This window comes from Neolamprologus multifasciatus, chromosome 17, assembly GCF_963576455.1.
Source record: "Neolamprologus multifasciatus chromosome 17, fNeoMul1.2, whole genome shotgun sequence".
Taxonomy (NCBI): Eukaryota; Metazoa; Chordata; class Actinopteri; order Cichliformes; family Cichlidae; genus Neolamprologus; species Neolamprologus multifasciatus.
The window spans coordinates 8,832,056-8,848,318 of NC_140455.1; the positions used below are offsets into that span (position 1 = coordinate 8,832,056).

The window sequence follows — 16,263 nt, forward strand, 5'->3', positions numbered from 1 at the left end:
TTAATAGTAATTTGGTATGGCTTCGCGGGCCAAATGTAATTAGGCCAAATTTGGCCCGCGGGCCAGAGTTTGACACCTATGCCTTTTGAGAACAAAAGGGGGACCAACACAATAGTAGGGCGTAGAGTGTAGCTTACTAGGATGTGACATGAGGATATGAACACTAACTGAAAGGTTGCACTAAACTCTGGTTTTTTGCCTGAAAATTCTCACACTGAGGTAATTTCTTTTTACGACTGCAGCACTTCACATTATTGATGAAAGCAATAAAAATGGACAGTATCCCAGCATGTTCATGGATCTTCATGTGGGTGGAGTCTGTGTTCATTCCTCTCAGCTATGTGCTGCACGTCTTAATTGTGCCATCTCTCCCTCATTAACTCCATGGAGCGTTATCAGTGGTAAGCTGCTCCACTTGCCTTTGGTGAGGGTCCAACTTCCCACGACTGTTTTTAAATGAGTGGAGGCCACAGACCTGTTTCTTTAAAAATGTTTTTATTTCGTAAATAGAACAGCATCTTCAGCTATAAGACAGGTTTACAGACAGTAGAGGACAGACAAACAGCATCAGATAACAGAAGAAATTATGTAGTAATGCTCAGGTGCAGCACGACTTACTGATGAGGAGGGAGCAAACATGAAGTCAAACTGAGCGCTGACATGCATCCCCGCATCTTTCTGATGGGCTCCGAGTGACAGGCTGCACGACACTGGCAGCTGACATTTCAATCTGAACTCCCTCTATTTACGATCAGGGGTTTTGAAACTTCATGCAAGTCTGCAAACTTTTATTTTGAAAGAGCACCTTGGCACTTAAGTCATCAGCCTCCAGCTCTGATCTTACTTTTCTACTTAAACAAGTGGTTTGATCTTTAGTACCAATTTCCACTCATGCTCATGCCTCAGTGGCCATTGTGACATGACCAGTATTCCTGACGGCATTTGTTCTCATTTGGACGTGAAGATCACGGGGGCTTGAGGCGTGATGAAATATTAAGTCACGACTGAGTTATGTGACTGAGTAATCAACTGCTTCTGCAAAACCCCTCCAGGCCTTGTATCTGAACTCCGATACAAGGGCCCCGGATGACGTCAGTGCTGCAGCGCTTTATAGGATCTGGTCCGTGTTTTCACACAAGCTCTTTTCACGGCTGTTTGGAACCCGGGGCACAGAAAACAGCCGTGAAAAGATAGTAGTGGATTACATTAATTAAAAACATTTCCAGCCGTCACGGCTGTGGTGGAGTGTGGAGAATAAATTTCGAGCTGTTATTACTTTTGTTTCAGTCTAACAGAGACTGTTATGTAATCAACTCTGCTACTTTGAAAAGGGAGGCTGTTTTGGAGCCACGTAACCACCACCTCCAACATGTGACACCATTATTTTGGACACTACTGGTGTCCACATTGAGCACAAGGGGGCATCAGAACTGCACTGACACTGCAGGTGTTTTGGGCTTTGTGTCACTTGCCTTCGGTCAGGAAGGACTCGCGTTTCCTCCTCCTGCCATCTGCTCCAAAATATCATGCAGAAACTCTGCAGTGTGCAGTGCTGATGCCCCCAAACACCGAGCTCAGTGGCTGCCCTGTTATCTGGGTCGATGTGGTGTCGGGAGGTGGGGTCAGTGATGACATCACCTGACCTTTTAGCAGACTCATATCGTGACAATGATGATTATTGCTTCACATGAGTGTACAGGTTCAACCTGGACAAAAACGAATGTCGTAACGTCACCCACGCAGCTACCTCAGCTCGCTGTGATGTGGGCTGTTTCCCCAGCATTAAAGGACGTTTTCACGTCTATTTTAAAACATCAGTCATGTGCTAGTGTGTGTAGCAAACAATGTTTCAAGTTGTGATGTGCACCGGCTCTTACAAGATCTCACACAGAGGGAATGTTTTGACATGAGATCAACTGAATGCGTGCTACAGGAGGAGGGTCGTGGAGCTGGAAAGACGTGGAGGGTCAGGGAAAAGATGCCGCTGTGCGAGGCGCCAAGTGTTTTTAAAGCCATCTTCTAGTTTTAAAAAAAAGAAACTAAGAAAAATCAGCGTATTTTAGTCCCTTTTTTAAAAAGGTATTAAAGGGATGATGGTGAATCAAACATCCACATTGAGTTCAAAAAGCAGCCAGACAAGGAGTCCCAGTAAAACACTGCAGAGGCATGGATATCCTGGCTTAAAGTGGTTCCTACAGCTCCCATAATGCAACTTGCTCTGCTGGTTACATCCTGGTCTTTCCAGCTCCACGCTCAGAGATCATGACTAAGACTTTCTGTTAAATCAAGATCAAGTTTAACACAACACGCACACACGGTGGAATAACACAACTGTGTTCACAGAAACTTTGTAATCTATTGAATACTTCTATAAAACTGCATTAAGTTATAGTTTCCTTTATCCACTGTGAGCCCAGCGGTGCATCAAGGTAGATATTTTATTAGCAGATATGAGGTCAACTCGTCAACTGTGTAAAATGTGGAGCAACAGTGTAGTAGTGACCTTAGTGAAACATCCTTTTTGTATTTAATATCACACCAACATCCCACTTGCACATACGCCGATATGAGTAAAAGTGGTAGCGCCGGGTGGTCGCTGAGATCATTCAAATACGTACAAACAGCTATGATGGACCGTACCTCCTTCAACGAACAGAGAAAAAACAAAACAGACACACACACACACACACACACACCTCCAACAGCAGGTGGAGACAAACACACATGGGGGGGGGGGGGGGGGGGTAATAAAATAACAATGTAACAGCAAAAAAAATTGATGATTCAAATGGTTTCAGATGTGAACGGTGACAATGACTTTTCCCAATGGAAAAAAAAAGAAAGAAAGAAAGAAAGAAAGAAACGCAACAAAATAATTTTGATATGTGATTTGTGCAAATGCTCTGCTTTTCCTTTCCCCTCTGAACTTTAACACATTCTGCTGTCTTGGGTCGACGTGCATCAGCCACGGTTTGGAAAAGCATCTCACCGTTACAGCCTCACCGGAAAAAGCATAAATAAAATAATGGTGTCAAATCGGACGTATTTTTAGGCAGCTGACATGGATGACTCTGCCAGACCTCGTGGGCTTTAATGCTGAGATGCTTCTGGTCGCCGGGCTGGGTGACAAAAGGCATTCGAGGAGAACAAATTTAACAACAAGCTCCGACAAGCGTCCATCTGCAGTACCTCCAATAATCTGACCTCTTCAAAAACGTATGGCTTTTTAAAACATTGGGCCTCTTTCACAGTGGCGCACTGGGAGGGGTGGGGGTGGGGGGGGGGACAAAGAGGCCAGAACAGACGACAAAAGCAGCATGAACAATAACAAGTCTCCTTTAACAATATAAGCTTCTGTACAATCAGGCACAAAAAATAAACACTTTTCCTTTTAAACTCCAGTCGGAATCCTTTTTGGTCTTTGGTACCGCAGTAGAGATGAGGCTTCATGTTCTGGATGCTGCCGGGCTGTGGTGGGAGGTCTGAATGAAGAGTTTTTGTAGCAGTTTATGGAAGCAACAGGATGTTTTGCTACATATATGATCCTGGCTTGCTGTCGACTTGACAAATCCTCTGGATGCTCACTTTGACACTCGCAGCAAAAAGTGTACTCAGTCAGAAATCGCTGTTTTGACAATGAAAGGGCTTCAGAGGAGTTCACGTGACTAAAAACTGATTTTATGGAGGGTGTTTTCCAGTTTGATGGACTTGCAGATCCGCTGCTAGCAGTAGCAGCAGGAATCCAGGCATTTTACAGCTCAGACACAGACCGGATCTTCAAGCGTAAACGTAGCTGCACAGATGACTCGCACCACATGTTCCATTTCCTTCAAAGTTTTCGCTCCCATCTGACATTCCTCTCAGCATAGACTCAAACGAGTTCTTTGGATCCTTATCCCATTTGTAGAAGTGCTGCATCCTGCTGGGAATTAACCGAGTTTAAAATGAAATTGTTTCGAAAATGGTGACTGAGGTTGCGGGGGGTGTGATTATGACTCATAATGGAGCGGTGACTCTCCCCCCGGCCCCCTGTGCGCCAGTCAGCGGCCCCGGGAGTCAGCAGTGGGTGGCCTCGATGGGCGACAGCGTCAGGATGCTGCGATCGTTGGAGTACATGTTCTCCGTGTCGCTCCAAGACCTGAAAACAGGCAGCAGGGTGAGTGACGGTTAGGAGGCTGGCCTAAGTGGGTTTCTGTGTGTGGGTGTAAGAGTGGGGCTGAGCTATCACTAGCTTACACTGCTGTCCACAGGTTGGTGATTACAATCTACACAACCAGGCTGGAAGAAGCAGAGTCTTCTCTGAGTGAGCGATGAGTGAGGTTAGTAATGGTGTGATGGTGTTAGTGAGTATCACAAGTCTCTCCTCAGTAACTCGCACTAATCTTTATCAGCAACGGCCCACAATTTAAAAGTCCTGCACTCAGTGACTGAACCAAAGAAGGCACAACTGTTTACCAAAGCTGTACGGTGGCCCCGAGAGGTCAAACACATTGCAAGACAACAAACCCCACACACCCTAACAAAGCAAAACAGAAGTGTTGTTGGGAGACAAACATGCATCTACAGCATTTATTTTGTCCCTCATAGGAATCCTCTGCTTCTTTTAAGCGTGTCTCGGTGCGTCGCATGTGTTGGTTTCTGTCACTTCCACAGCTGTTCCCCAAAACACTTCAGTGTTTTTTGAGATTTTCTTTCCTACTTCCATTGTATTTTTTTCCACTTCGTTTGCATTTTGTGTGCTTTGCAGTGTTTTTCTAGTTGCTGGTGTTCCTGACCTGTTGGGGTCCCTAATAATGGGACGTTTTCATTAATCTTTTTGTGGCTGTAGCTTTTTACACTATGAAGAGGCGGGGCTCATGAAAAACAAGGTGATGTCACCCATTACTTGTGCCATTTAGAGCGATATTTACTTTAGGATGTTTGTGGTGGGAGCAAACGGCCAATCAGGTACACGTCAGTGTTTGCACCCTTATTGGAGTATTTGCCAATCATCATATCGTGGCTCTCCCATCGAGATTCCAGTGCTGGGAATTGGGGTGATCACTCACAAAGAATAACACCCATGTGGACACGTATCATCAGTCAGTTTTAAAGATGGTACGATCCTGGCTGGAACTGAATTAGATACCACTCAACATTACAACTAGGGTTCTTTATACAGGTTCATACAGTAGATGTGCTTCTTCTAACAATTGCCTCCATAAATGTGTTTAAGACAGGTTTAGCTGTTTTCTCCACCTGTGTTTTCCCTTTGAGGAGCTGGGGAGAGACTTGAGCTACTCAACATATGAGTAGAATCATAAAGAGAAATAAAATTAAGATGAACAAGCATCAGAAACATTCATCATTTATCAGCTTCAAAATAACCATCAGCATCTGATATCCTGCCTATTAAATATACAACAGCAGGGTTGACTTGCTATTCTTTAGTACTGAACACAAACACATACAGTGCATAACGTTATATGACATGACTGAGTTACAGCCAATTCCCTATTATTAGCTTGGTGAGCTGAGGCTCCTTTGGAAATATCTAACAAACAAATCCATACAGTCTCATCCATTTGGTTTATGTGGGACGAGAAAAACATGAACACAGCAAACACTGTTTGAAACGCCTTTAAAAGTCACAACACACCAGCCTCCAATGTGACTCACATCAAAGCTGAACCAGAGTTCACGATCAGAGCTTCCGCCTCAAAGCTCGAGCGAGTAACAGAGAGACCACAGCTCAGCATCCACTGACGTCAAACAGCACCTCCAAGCCTGGCTACCACATCTGAACCTCACATGATGGAACGAGTGACGTCTGAAACGTGTGGACAGCTTTTACAAAAATCAACTGTTTCATGTTGTCCAACTTCAGAGTTGCTGCATCTCTCACCTAACACCCCCCCCCCCCCCCCCCCAAAAAAAAAGATGTCAGTAGGTCTACTCAAAGTATATCTCTCAACCTTTAGTCTAACACCAACATGAAGACAACTGTTTTAATACCTGCTAAACAGAAGAAAATAAACTACAGGGGCACTTTAAATAGACTGATGACTCAAATGGTTTGACTGGGGGCGCTCTCACATGCTGTCACATGCTCAGCTGTCTACTCACAGGCGGGGGGTGGGGGGTTATAGTGAAGCATCTCAGTACTAAAAACCATCGTTGCTCCCTGGGTTACCATGAACTATGTTAACACCTAAAACTGTTTTTTTGGGGGGTTATAAGACGGTGGCAGCGTGAACCCAAGAAGAGGAAAAGAACAAGCAGATTTCTGACAAGACGGCTCACAGGGGACGGTAACAGTACATGAATAATTAATCTGGAAGGTCGAACAACATTATGCAGATTTCAGACACGGAAGGACAAAGACGCACACAGTGAGGACAGAAAAACTCTGTGTGTGTGTGTAGGCACAGATAGATACATACATGATTATATTGTTTACAAAATACCAAAGGCAACAGCAGCCCCCATGCAACAAGACACACTCTGGGCATTCATGTTTTTGTTCCTGTAATTTAAACCTGTAGGGACGATAACTCCACCCAACTGGAACACCATGGGATTTAAAACGAGCACGCCTTCAATCACGGCCTCTTCTCAGAAGCATAATAAGGCTTCAGGATCCGATAGAAAACAATTGGAGGAAGTAGCAGGGAGAAGAAGAAAAAAAAACCCACCTCAAAACTGAGACTGAGACTACACATCCCAGCAGCCCCTCTGGTGTCCTAAGCAGTCTTGTTCTGTTTAGGAGGTCTTTTTGTTATAAAACCTGCATTTTTCCCCAAAAACTTCCAAAAAAAAAAAAAAAAAAAAAATCCAAATCCACAAATCCAAAAACAAAAAAAAATCTGCTTTGTCACTAAAATATTTAACCTTGGCCAGCAACAGGCCAAGTACAGCAGCCAACTGTAACTAGGCTTCCAATAAATATGAGATAAATGTGTCATGTATTATATAAGTACTACATATGCTTGCTATATGTCCCTTCCAGTCATTAAGCATAGAATATAGGAATGGGTGGATATATTCCATTTCCTCTATGGCAGTATCCTAGCATTAAGGCCAAATATTAGCTGGCTCTCACTACCTGTTTAGGCGTTCTTTGCAGTTTCCTGCTTTTTGCCATCACACCCAAAAGGTGAAGAAGAGCGAGAAGAGAAACGCCTAGGGGAGGGAGGAAAATAAACTTGCAGTATCAGCTACGAGTTTGTTACTCCACTTTGTTTTTTTGTATTTACAGTATGAAGCACAGCTAGGCAAAGCATTTTCTAGATGTTCATTATTTATTCTTTGGCGAGAACAAACTGGCAGCCATGTCCTTACTTGGAAGAATACGAGTGATTGGTTTGTGCCAAGGTCAGAAAACAAAAATCAATCATTCCCACAGGAAGAAATTCATCTAAATTGAATCATGCATTTAGTGGCAGTTTCTCCCTGAAGCAAAGGGGCTTCAGCAAAATGACCCTGACATCTGATCTGCTAAAACATTTCATGGTAGATAAACCCCCCCACCCCCTCCCCCCGGGGCTGAGGGAATAATGAAGGGCATAAATATTAAAGCATGGGACCCAATTTATCATCTCACCAGCTGAAGCAAGTCTAACGTGATCATCTGATGCCAAACCAGAGGTTATTGATTGAAAGATGTAACTGCAGCCAGGAACAATGTCTCTACTATGAGAATGTTCAAAAAGATTAAAAACAACTTCTTCACATAAGACGTTGTCATTTATTAGTCCCCATGCGGGCTACGGGGAGACCCCTGAATCCCTTATTTGCCCTGCATGCTGTCATGACCTTTACACACACACACACACACACACACACACACACAAACAGTTATAAACAAACAAATACACATGCTCACACCATCTAACTCAGTGCAATCAATACTGAGGGTCCCAAGGTGTTTAAACAAATAATGACTGCTCAGCAGAGACGGCTGATCAGTCAATAAATCGATGACCCCACAGAGTCGCCGGGGTTCGGGTGAAAAGACACAACAGAAGTGAAACTGCAGATTGGGCAGACCGATAAACTGAAGTTGTTAAAGCTGCACCCCCCCCCCCCCCCCAAACAAACAAACAAACAAAGAGATAATCAAACTGATTCTGTTTTATCATCCATTTGTCACAAAGTGGACTTGCAGCTTTTAAGAAATCTGCATAATCAAATGCTCATTTTCTGCTGTAAACTGGAATATTTCATTTTCTCTCTGCAGCAAAGACCTCGCATTGCAGTTACTGTTCAATCTCATTGCTTCGGCTTCCCACTTAAATGTTTTTGACAGCTCATCAGTCCCAGAAATATCTAAATCCACATTATTATTTGGACAAATTAACCATTGTCTGGTCTCATCTCATGTGAAGTAGCTTTCCAATGAAAAATAGGGCCTGTTAGTGAATACAAGGCTAACAAACCGACTTTAATGCAGTGCTTGGGTTATCTGTTAAAGCGCATTGCAAAATTCCTTGAAACCTTAGTTATTCCTTGGTTATTAATCAGACTCACTGCCATGTGGTTTTTGGAGAATATTTTGGAAAGGGTGACAGACAAGACGAACAGATCATAGCATGTTGTTAGGACACAGACACATGGGTTAACATACGGACAGACAAACCCTTAAGTGTGGGTTACACAAGACAGACCCGCTGGACACCGGTATACCGTGTATTAATAAATAATACTGTAACCCAGATTCTCCCTGTTAGTCTGCCAAACATTCACACCTGCATGCTTTGTAAGACAGCACAGCCATCAGAATCGCCCTGTGGTTTTGGTTCTATGGAGTACTGATGCATTTCTGTGGATATGACATTAAGCACACCCTTCTGTCTGGTTAATCAGAATGTTCAGACTCCAGACTCCCAACACGGACTTTGATGGAAATGAGAAACTCATAGTAGTGCAGTCCATGATGGCTTGATCCACATATGTTCAGCCTCTAACTCCTTCTTTTGGCTGCTGTCCCAAAGTCCTGCTAAGATTCAGCCTAAAACCAGCCTCTAGGAACACCTGGAGCCCAGCTTCCCCACCACTAAGTTCAAATCACTATAAATCTGAACAAGACTTACAGTTGACCTGCAGTCACATTATGGGCTACAACGGTCGGGAATGAAGCCCAGATTTCTGACACCAAGAGGTGCCGAGGGTTCGTCATTCAAAATCACGCTTTCTCGATGTCGCAGTCTTCCCCACCTGTTGTTGCGGCTGGATGTGTGGCAATTGTTGGCGCTGGCCTTGCAGCGTCCAGTCATTTGCTCCAGGAGGCGGGCCAGGCGGGTACAGCCGCTCTGCCCCTGTTGGTAGCAGCACAGGGATTCCATGCAGCTGAGGTTCTGCACCTGGGAGGCTGGTAGAGACTGGAGGGAAGGCAAAAAGTGGAAGAAGCGCAGAAACAGAGGGAGAGAAAGTGAATAAAACAAAAATGAAAAGGTGGCACAGAATGAAATCACAGAAAATTCAGGAGAAAAAAACAAAAACAAGATTTGAGTGGAGAAAGAGAAGAAAACAAAGAAAGATCAAAACCAAAACAATTCAGGATGACTGGTATGAAAAGAGTGACTGGAGGATGATGTTTTGCATGCTGTCACAGCAACAGTGATGTACAAGGGAAAACATTCAAAACATGCTACATCAGGGATTGAAATGTGGTAAATAAATACTTAAAAACCAAACAAAATCCCATGAGAAAAAACATATTAGTAGTTAAACTTAAAAATGATCTGCTGTATAATTTTTGGGCAACATTAAACCAGATCAAGTGTCTTCGGCCTTGTGCCAAAACAAAATATCAATTGCTAAATACATAAAGTTCCTGCAGTGGTTCTATTCTAGGTTCCTGATAGTAGCTGGGCATTACACAAAATAGGCTGTGCATCTGCAGCAATCATAGCATGAAGACCACCCAAAGCTATTCTTTTCCTCCTTGTGCACCTCAGCAGAGGATTTTTGTTCACAGAGCAGAAGCTGTGGCATTAGACTACGACTACAAAACAAACCTTCAAGGAAAGATGACTTTTTGTTCCAGAGCCTCGAAAACTCAACGCAGGTCTTTCTGCTAGGCTGTCGCATCTGTGATGGATCACTTAGCATCAACATAAACATTTAACATAAACTAACCATAAGCCCATTTTTCTCTACTTCCTTATGCTCAGACTGGCTCTCTATTAAGTCTTTTTTCACAAGACTACATGTTTTGGGATTATTTCAAAACAAACAAACTTTTTTTAAAACTAGATTGCTTAGTGAGCCAGTGATGCACTCGTAGATAAAGCTAAATTAAATGAGAAACCTGTCTGCTGACCTAAGGAAGCACCTGACAGTAGGTGATGTAGTAGAGACAACGAGGAAAAAGTGACAGTGGTGTAGAGTTACACTTATTCAGCTGGCATTGTGTTCCCTACTACTACCTCTCAAGTGTAGGTCCCATTTATTACTGTGTATTACATGAACATAATTCATAAATCTACTATGCTAATAGTATTGAGGAAAAAGGTTTTGATTGTTTGAAGGTCCAGTAACACACAGGTACAGTTCGATACTGTGTCACAGTACAGAATCAGAAAGTTGAGATATCGCCAAAGTCGTCTTTTGTACAAAACGGTTTCTAAACTCGATCATTTCACGATGTCCCCTCTAATGTGGTAATGCTGACAGGCATTTGTGTCTGGGTAAGTGACCCGTGGATTCCAGTGTGCTTTCACTTATGGATGTTGTGCTTTTCTGCAGCTGAAACTGGAGACATGCTAGGCATGAATCCAAACTTCTGCTTCCTCGCTGGAGACAGCAAAACAAAGACAGGTCACAGTGAATATGAATTACTCTGACACTGTCAGGTGCTCCAAGGTTATACTATAAATGTCTGGTTTTTAGACTCAGGTTCTATTGTACAGCGTTTTCTCTATTGAAAAAAAGAAAAGAAAAGCTGGGGCTGTTGAAAACAGGAAAAGAAGCACAACCACAGCTGTAGCTATGAACATTACGCACCTTATTCTACTGATTATCTGTTGGAGAAATATCCTTTAAGTAGACAGCACCATATGAGTCTGTCTTTAGATTAACTAACAATACTGATTTTGCTTACTCAAACAAATGAACCCCTGCATCAACCTGTGGAGAACCAATGAGTCATCACAGAGGCTGTAAATACAAAGAGCCAAATTCAGCACTGCAGTGTTTTCAACCAACTCTTGGGTTTTATTATTTATTTTTTAACCTCTAAAAAAAGAGGCAGTCACATAATTCAGAGATTAAAACACGACCAGACTGTAAGATTAATAATTCTCATGTAAACCTTTTGAAAAATGAATGCTAGAGCCGAAGGCTTTGCCATTAAAATAGCCAAGGCCTCAGTGACAGCTGTATGGTTGACGTCATCCTCTGGCTGACTTACCACAATATTAATTACAGCTTTCAACTAAGTTCTTGCTTTCTGTCCTGTTACTGAGCACAGCAATTTGCTGCTTTAAAGAGAAACAAGAAAGTGCACGTCGATCTGCGTGATAGAATAATCTTGGTTTCTAGCACTCACAAAAATAACTCACAGAAACAAAAACTATTAAATTATGGAACTAATGGGAAAAAAGATATTTAAAGTCATAATTGAAAAGGAATTAAAAGTGATGTAAAACCCTTACAAGCAAGCAAAGATATATCACTGCGTATGAGATGAAAACATGGCAAAGACAAAGTCAGCATGCCAACAGCATTCTCTCTGTGTCTAAACTCTGAACCCATACCTGATCAGAAACCAGTGAGGGGTGAATTGAGACCGGGTTGGGAAAAGGATGAGTAAAAAAAATCATGGTTGGGTAAGGGGAGGACAGGGTCAGTCACATCTGGGCAGGGAAGGACTGTGTTATTCACTGACAGGTAAGGGAAGGATGAAGTTAATTGTGACTGGCTGGGAAAGCATGGGGTCACTCATATACAACGTGGGACAGACACAGAGACAAACAGGAATCTTATTTGAGTAACCAGTTAAAAGGCTGTGTGGGAGCAGCTGTGACAAACAGTTATGGGTTAATGATCAAGGGCTGCAGGTTGTGCAACTGAGTGCAGCTATGAAAGGGTGCACAGGGTTGGTTGGTCTTCGGGTGAAGACGATGCCCAGGCAGTGATTGTACAAGGAGGGGGGCAGATGGAAGTGAAGTACATGTACGGTACTACCTAAGGGAGCATGAGTCTGGGCCGGGGGCAGCAGGGGGAGGATAAGCAGCTAGCAGGTGCCAATTGTCCTCCCCTGGGCTCCGCTGGGCTTTAACAGGGTCATATTCTGGGCCGACTGAACCCTCACCCTCTTCCATCTGAAGGACACAAGATGCTTACAGTGAGCCCCACTAGCTAGTCATACAGTCAACCTTGCGGACGGTTGGCTGAACACTAAAAAAGCAAACCAGGTGTACTGCAAAACACATCATTCTTAGCAGTTTCATCTCATGTTCAATCTTTAGGTGTTTATTGAAACAAAACGATTTGGATGATTGGATCAAATAATTGCTACCTTTCATTAATTGTGCAATCTTTCTAAATGTATCAAATATTTGTTCTTATTTTGATTTACATGCAGATCAGCTTTTGTCTCGTACAGCTGGAAAACAATTTGAGGTACAGTGGATATGTTTTCCAGTGTTGCTTATTTACTAACTGGAGGATTCATTAGTCGGCAAGCAAGCGATCATTCGGTCAAGAGCCAGTCCAGGCTGCACTATAGGGGGGCAATTAATTGGGGGAATTTCTGACCTTCACTCTACAGTGTACTCGAATACATTACGTCATACAGAAAGGCCAAATCAATGCCGCTCCTTCTTAAAGCCCTTCACAAGTGACCTTCTCGACAAAGCAGAAGAGCTGACAAGTCCAGCTGCTTCCTGCTTTTTGCTCAAAGTCCCCTGCTGCACATTTAAACCACAATTTAATTAAGACTGCGAGATAATCAGAAGTCACTAGTTGAGAATAAGTGAAATAAGTCTTTTAGAAAATGTAAAGAGCTTTGATGAGGGCACTAGTGGAGGGCTTCATTTCCTACAAAAGTTAAAGACAACTAAACACAGTGGCTAGACGGTCAGTGCGCTCAAAAACAGCCGTGAAACTAGGCAACAAATGAGCAGAAAGAAGCTTCATTCATATGACAAGCGTCTTGAGGGAAACAGAGATAGAAGCACATCTATTAGAATCCAAAGCAATTAACCTGCTGCTGAATCTATCAGAGCTGCAGAGTAGGCAAACAACAGTAAACCCTAGAGAGCCCTCTGGGTTCTTTTACGATCTTTTACGATTACCTCTATCTAATCTAATTAAGAAAAAAAAAAAGGAAACTGAATAGTTCCAGAATTATCTCAGCAGAGCTGAACATACTGCATTATGCAGCACATTAACATGAATAAACCATTAAGATTTTGAACGCAGAAATTCAACAAATCGCTCAGACTGAGTGAATCTGTTTTGCATAATGTGCTCTGTACCCTCACCTGTGCTCTCCAAATCAATAGCTGGTTTCTGCTCATTTAGCTGGCTTCTGCTCAGCTTTATCTTTATACAAGCAGCCCAAAACACATTCAGACGGTAGTTTATTAGGTACGCCTAGCTAAAACTTGTAAGAGGCAGTAGGCAATAAACCCTAGTGTCATAGATGGCACATTTAGTTGCTGTTACAAAAGTTTCAGATAACTGATTCAACTTTACTGTAACTTACAGGCTGTTTGTCAGTGAGGACAAAAAGCAACTCGCAACCCAATCTATCTGCCCCACTAACTACAGCCTGCAGATTCAGGTTACTTTGATAGTGTATAAACCAGCAACTAAGTGTGCTATAAACTAACATGAACAGTAAATCCAGCCCACTGTTTTTATAAGTGACACTTCCTCCCACCCACCTTGGAACCAAACAAATTTGCAAGCTATAAAAACATGCAGAAGCAATAAAAATTTAATGATCCTTGCTCATAACAAAAGTAATAATAGCAAAACTAAATATGACCTCTGTATCAACCAAAGATTTGCTCACCTTGGACAGTTAAAAAGAATAAAAAAAACCTCCCCATTTGCTCATGTTCACTCATTAAGAGAGAACCACCCTCAATTTGGCTCTTTGGCCTTTGTGTTATCAAAGAGAGCTTATGCTATTGTTAGCATTTTCCTTACAGGTTTTTATCCTGACATCAACTACGAAAGAGCAAGATCTTCAACTCAATCAATAAGAAATATGTGAGACAACACAGGGTTTCATTCATAGCAACATGCTGCTGTACAAAACAGTCCAAACCAGTTCAAGAGTCTGTCATGCAGCTGTGGGAGTGGCAGTCTTGCCCTGAGGATCTGCCTAAAACCATGCAGGTGGATAACGCTGAGCTAAGGAGGGCGTTTCCGTGTCCTAGATTGAGTTGTTTTAGTTGGGCATACATCAAGATAGGTGACCATGCCATATAGATAAAAGTAGTGGATTGATGGGCTGCACCATGCATCTGATTCATGTGTCACTTTAACATGTGAGGGGCATTCCAGATTGTACTCATGTGACAAGACCACTTGCTGATGGTCAAGAGGTAGGTTTGACCAGCTGCAGCGATAAAGAATGACGATCAGAGCCGCCTCCCCAACACATTTCCCCTTACGTTATGAGCGCTGAGGGAAAGAGTCAAGAGTCTATGAGCCCTCACAGGTGATTCGGCATTCATTCATTCTCTCCCCCATTTATCCATTTGTACATGCAGCGGGTGGTGCGGTAATGACAGCGGCATGCTGTGACAGGCAGGAGTGGAAAGTGGTCTCAGAACACATTCTCTACATCAGTCTCTCACTGAAAATGCAACACATGCAGCGGCTGAAGTGCTTGAACCCGATTCTTTGACATGATCTCCAACCATACATTTATATATTCTCTACATCCCAGTCACAGAGAATGCTGATTGGCTTGTGCAGGGCATGCAGTTACAGGCATGAAACAAAGGCTCCTACTCTAAAACTGACAGTACACAACGCTGCAGTTGTGGTACTGCCAGTGTTAGAAAAATGACCAAATAAAGTTGAGGCCTGGGAAAAAGAACATTTGAGTTTTGTATGAATGATCTTACACAGGAGTGCTTATTCCATAAAGCAATACTTCTACTTTCTACGGACCTTTTGCAGTGTGCTGTGTACAGGATTTTAACTACTACATTGTGTATTTTTGGCCAAACAGAATTAATATGAAGAGAGGCGCACAGCATGCTTTGATGTCACTGTCAGGCCACGCCACATTATCAAAGAACAGCTCCCTAAAAAGGGTCAGAATTGATACGTTTTCAATTACAAAAGCAGGGCAGCAACTCTGTGTTAATAGCTGACAAATCATAGAAATATAGATTTATAAATACAGATGGATCACAATACAAGTACACGCACAGTACAAGAATATTGCATTTGAATAAAGCACTCCTTATAATATTTTGAATTTTGTTTTGGGTGTATTTTAAGTCCACGGCTGAATCACTCAATTCCTCTACCTAATTTTGCCCAGCTGGCTCTTGGCTCTGGACAAAGGCTGCAGAGCGATGAAGTCATCACCTATCGCCACACGGTTGGAATACATCTACACCAGGAGAATGCACACAGAGGATAGGATGAAGACACACAGAGAGGTTAAAAATCAAAGTCTCTCTCTCTCTCACAGACACACACGCTACCACAAGCCCACTCGCAGAAAATACAAACTCCATGTAGGACTGGACAAATTTCAAAGGAGAAGGGTCTAAACTAAAACATAAGCAATCTCCAGCTGGACAAATCAATACAGCAACAGTGTGGGTCCTCTGAAAGGTGACCATGCACAGTGTGGAGCTGGTCTGCGTGTCTGTGATCAAAGGAGACTCATGCAATGTGTGTATAAACACCAAGTCCTTCTTGTGCTGCCAAGTTGATTACTTGTGACCACATAGGCTCATTTAAACAACACGATGGGCAGAACCTTTTCTCCTCCCTGCCTCTGTCACATTTTAACTTTCAGTGGCATTTTAGTTTATTTCTTCCCTCCAGGCTCTTTTCAAATAGCAGGAAATATAATTTCCCTTTTTGTGAAACAAGTAGGAATATGTATTAAATCTAACGCTTGACACACAAGTTTAACTACTGGAAAGCATTCGGGCCTTTTGCCAATTTTTTCATTCTGAGCCTGCAGTAAACCCACAGAAACTTTTTTTAGATTTGTTTACATAGATCTGGTAATAAACTAACAATATCTGACTTATTCTCAAAGTCTGTTAACTACTTAAGAATACTGTTATCTTT

General features: G+C 42.6%; 1 protein-coding gene across 5 annotated transcripts in view; it reads right to left on the reverse strand.

The window, feature by feature from the left end:
* Positions 1-478: 478 nt before the first annotated feature.
* The window catches only part of atp11b (ATPase phospholipid transporting 11B), a 51,534-nt gene continuing 35,749 nt past the window's right edge, over positions 479-16,263 (reverse strand). For 3 of the 5 annotated variants that reach the window (XM_085137287.1, XM_085137292.1, XM_085137288.1), the window contains one exon: positions 479-9,359. In XM_085137287.1, coding sequence (XP_084993413.1) covers positions 9,090-9,359 — 270 coding nt within the window. In that variant the 3' untranslated portion in view covers positions 479-9,089. The remainder of the gene's footprint in view (positions 9,360-16,263) is intronic. The other 2 variants (XM_085137289.1, XM_085137291.1) reach the window with 1 other exon arrangement.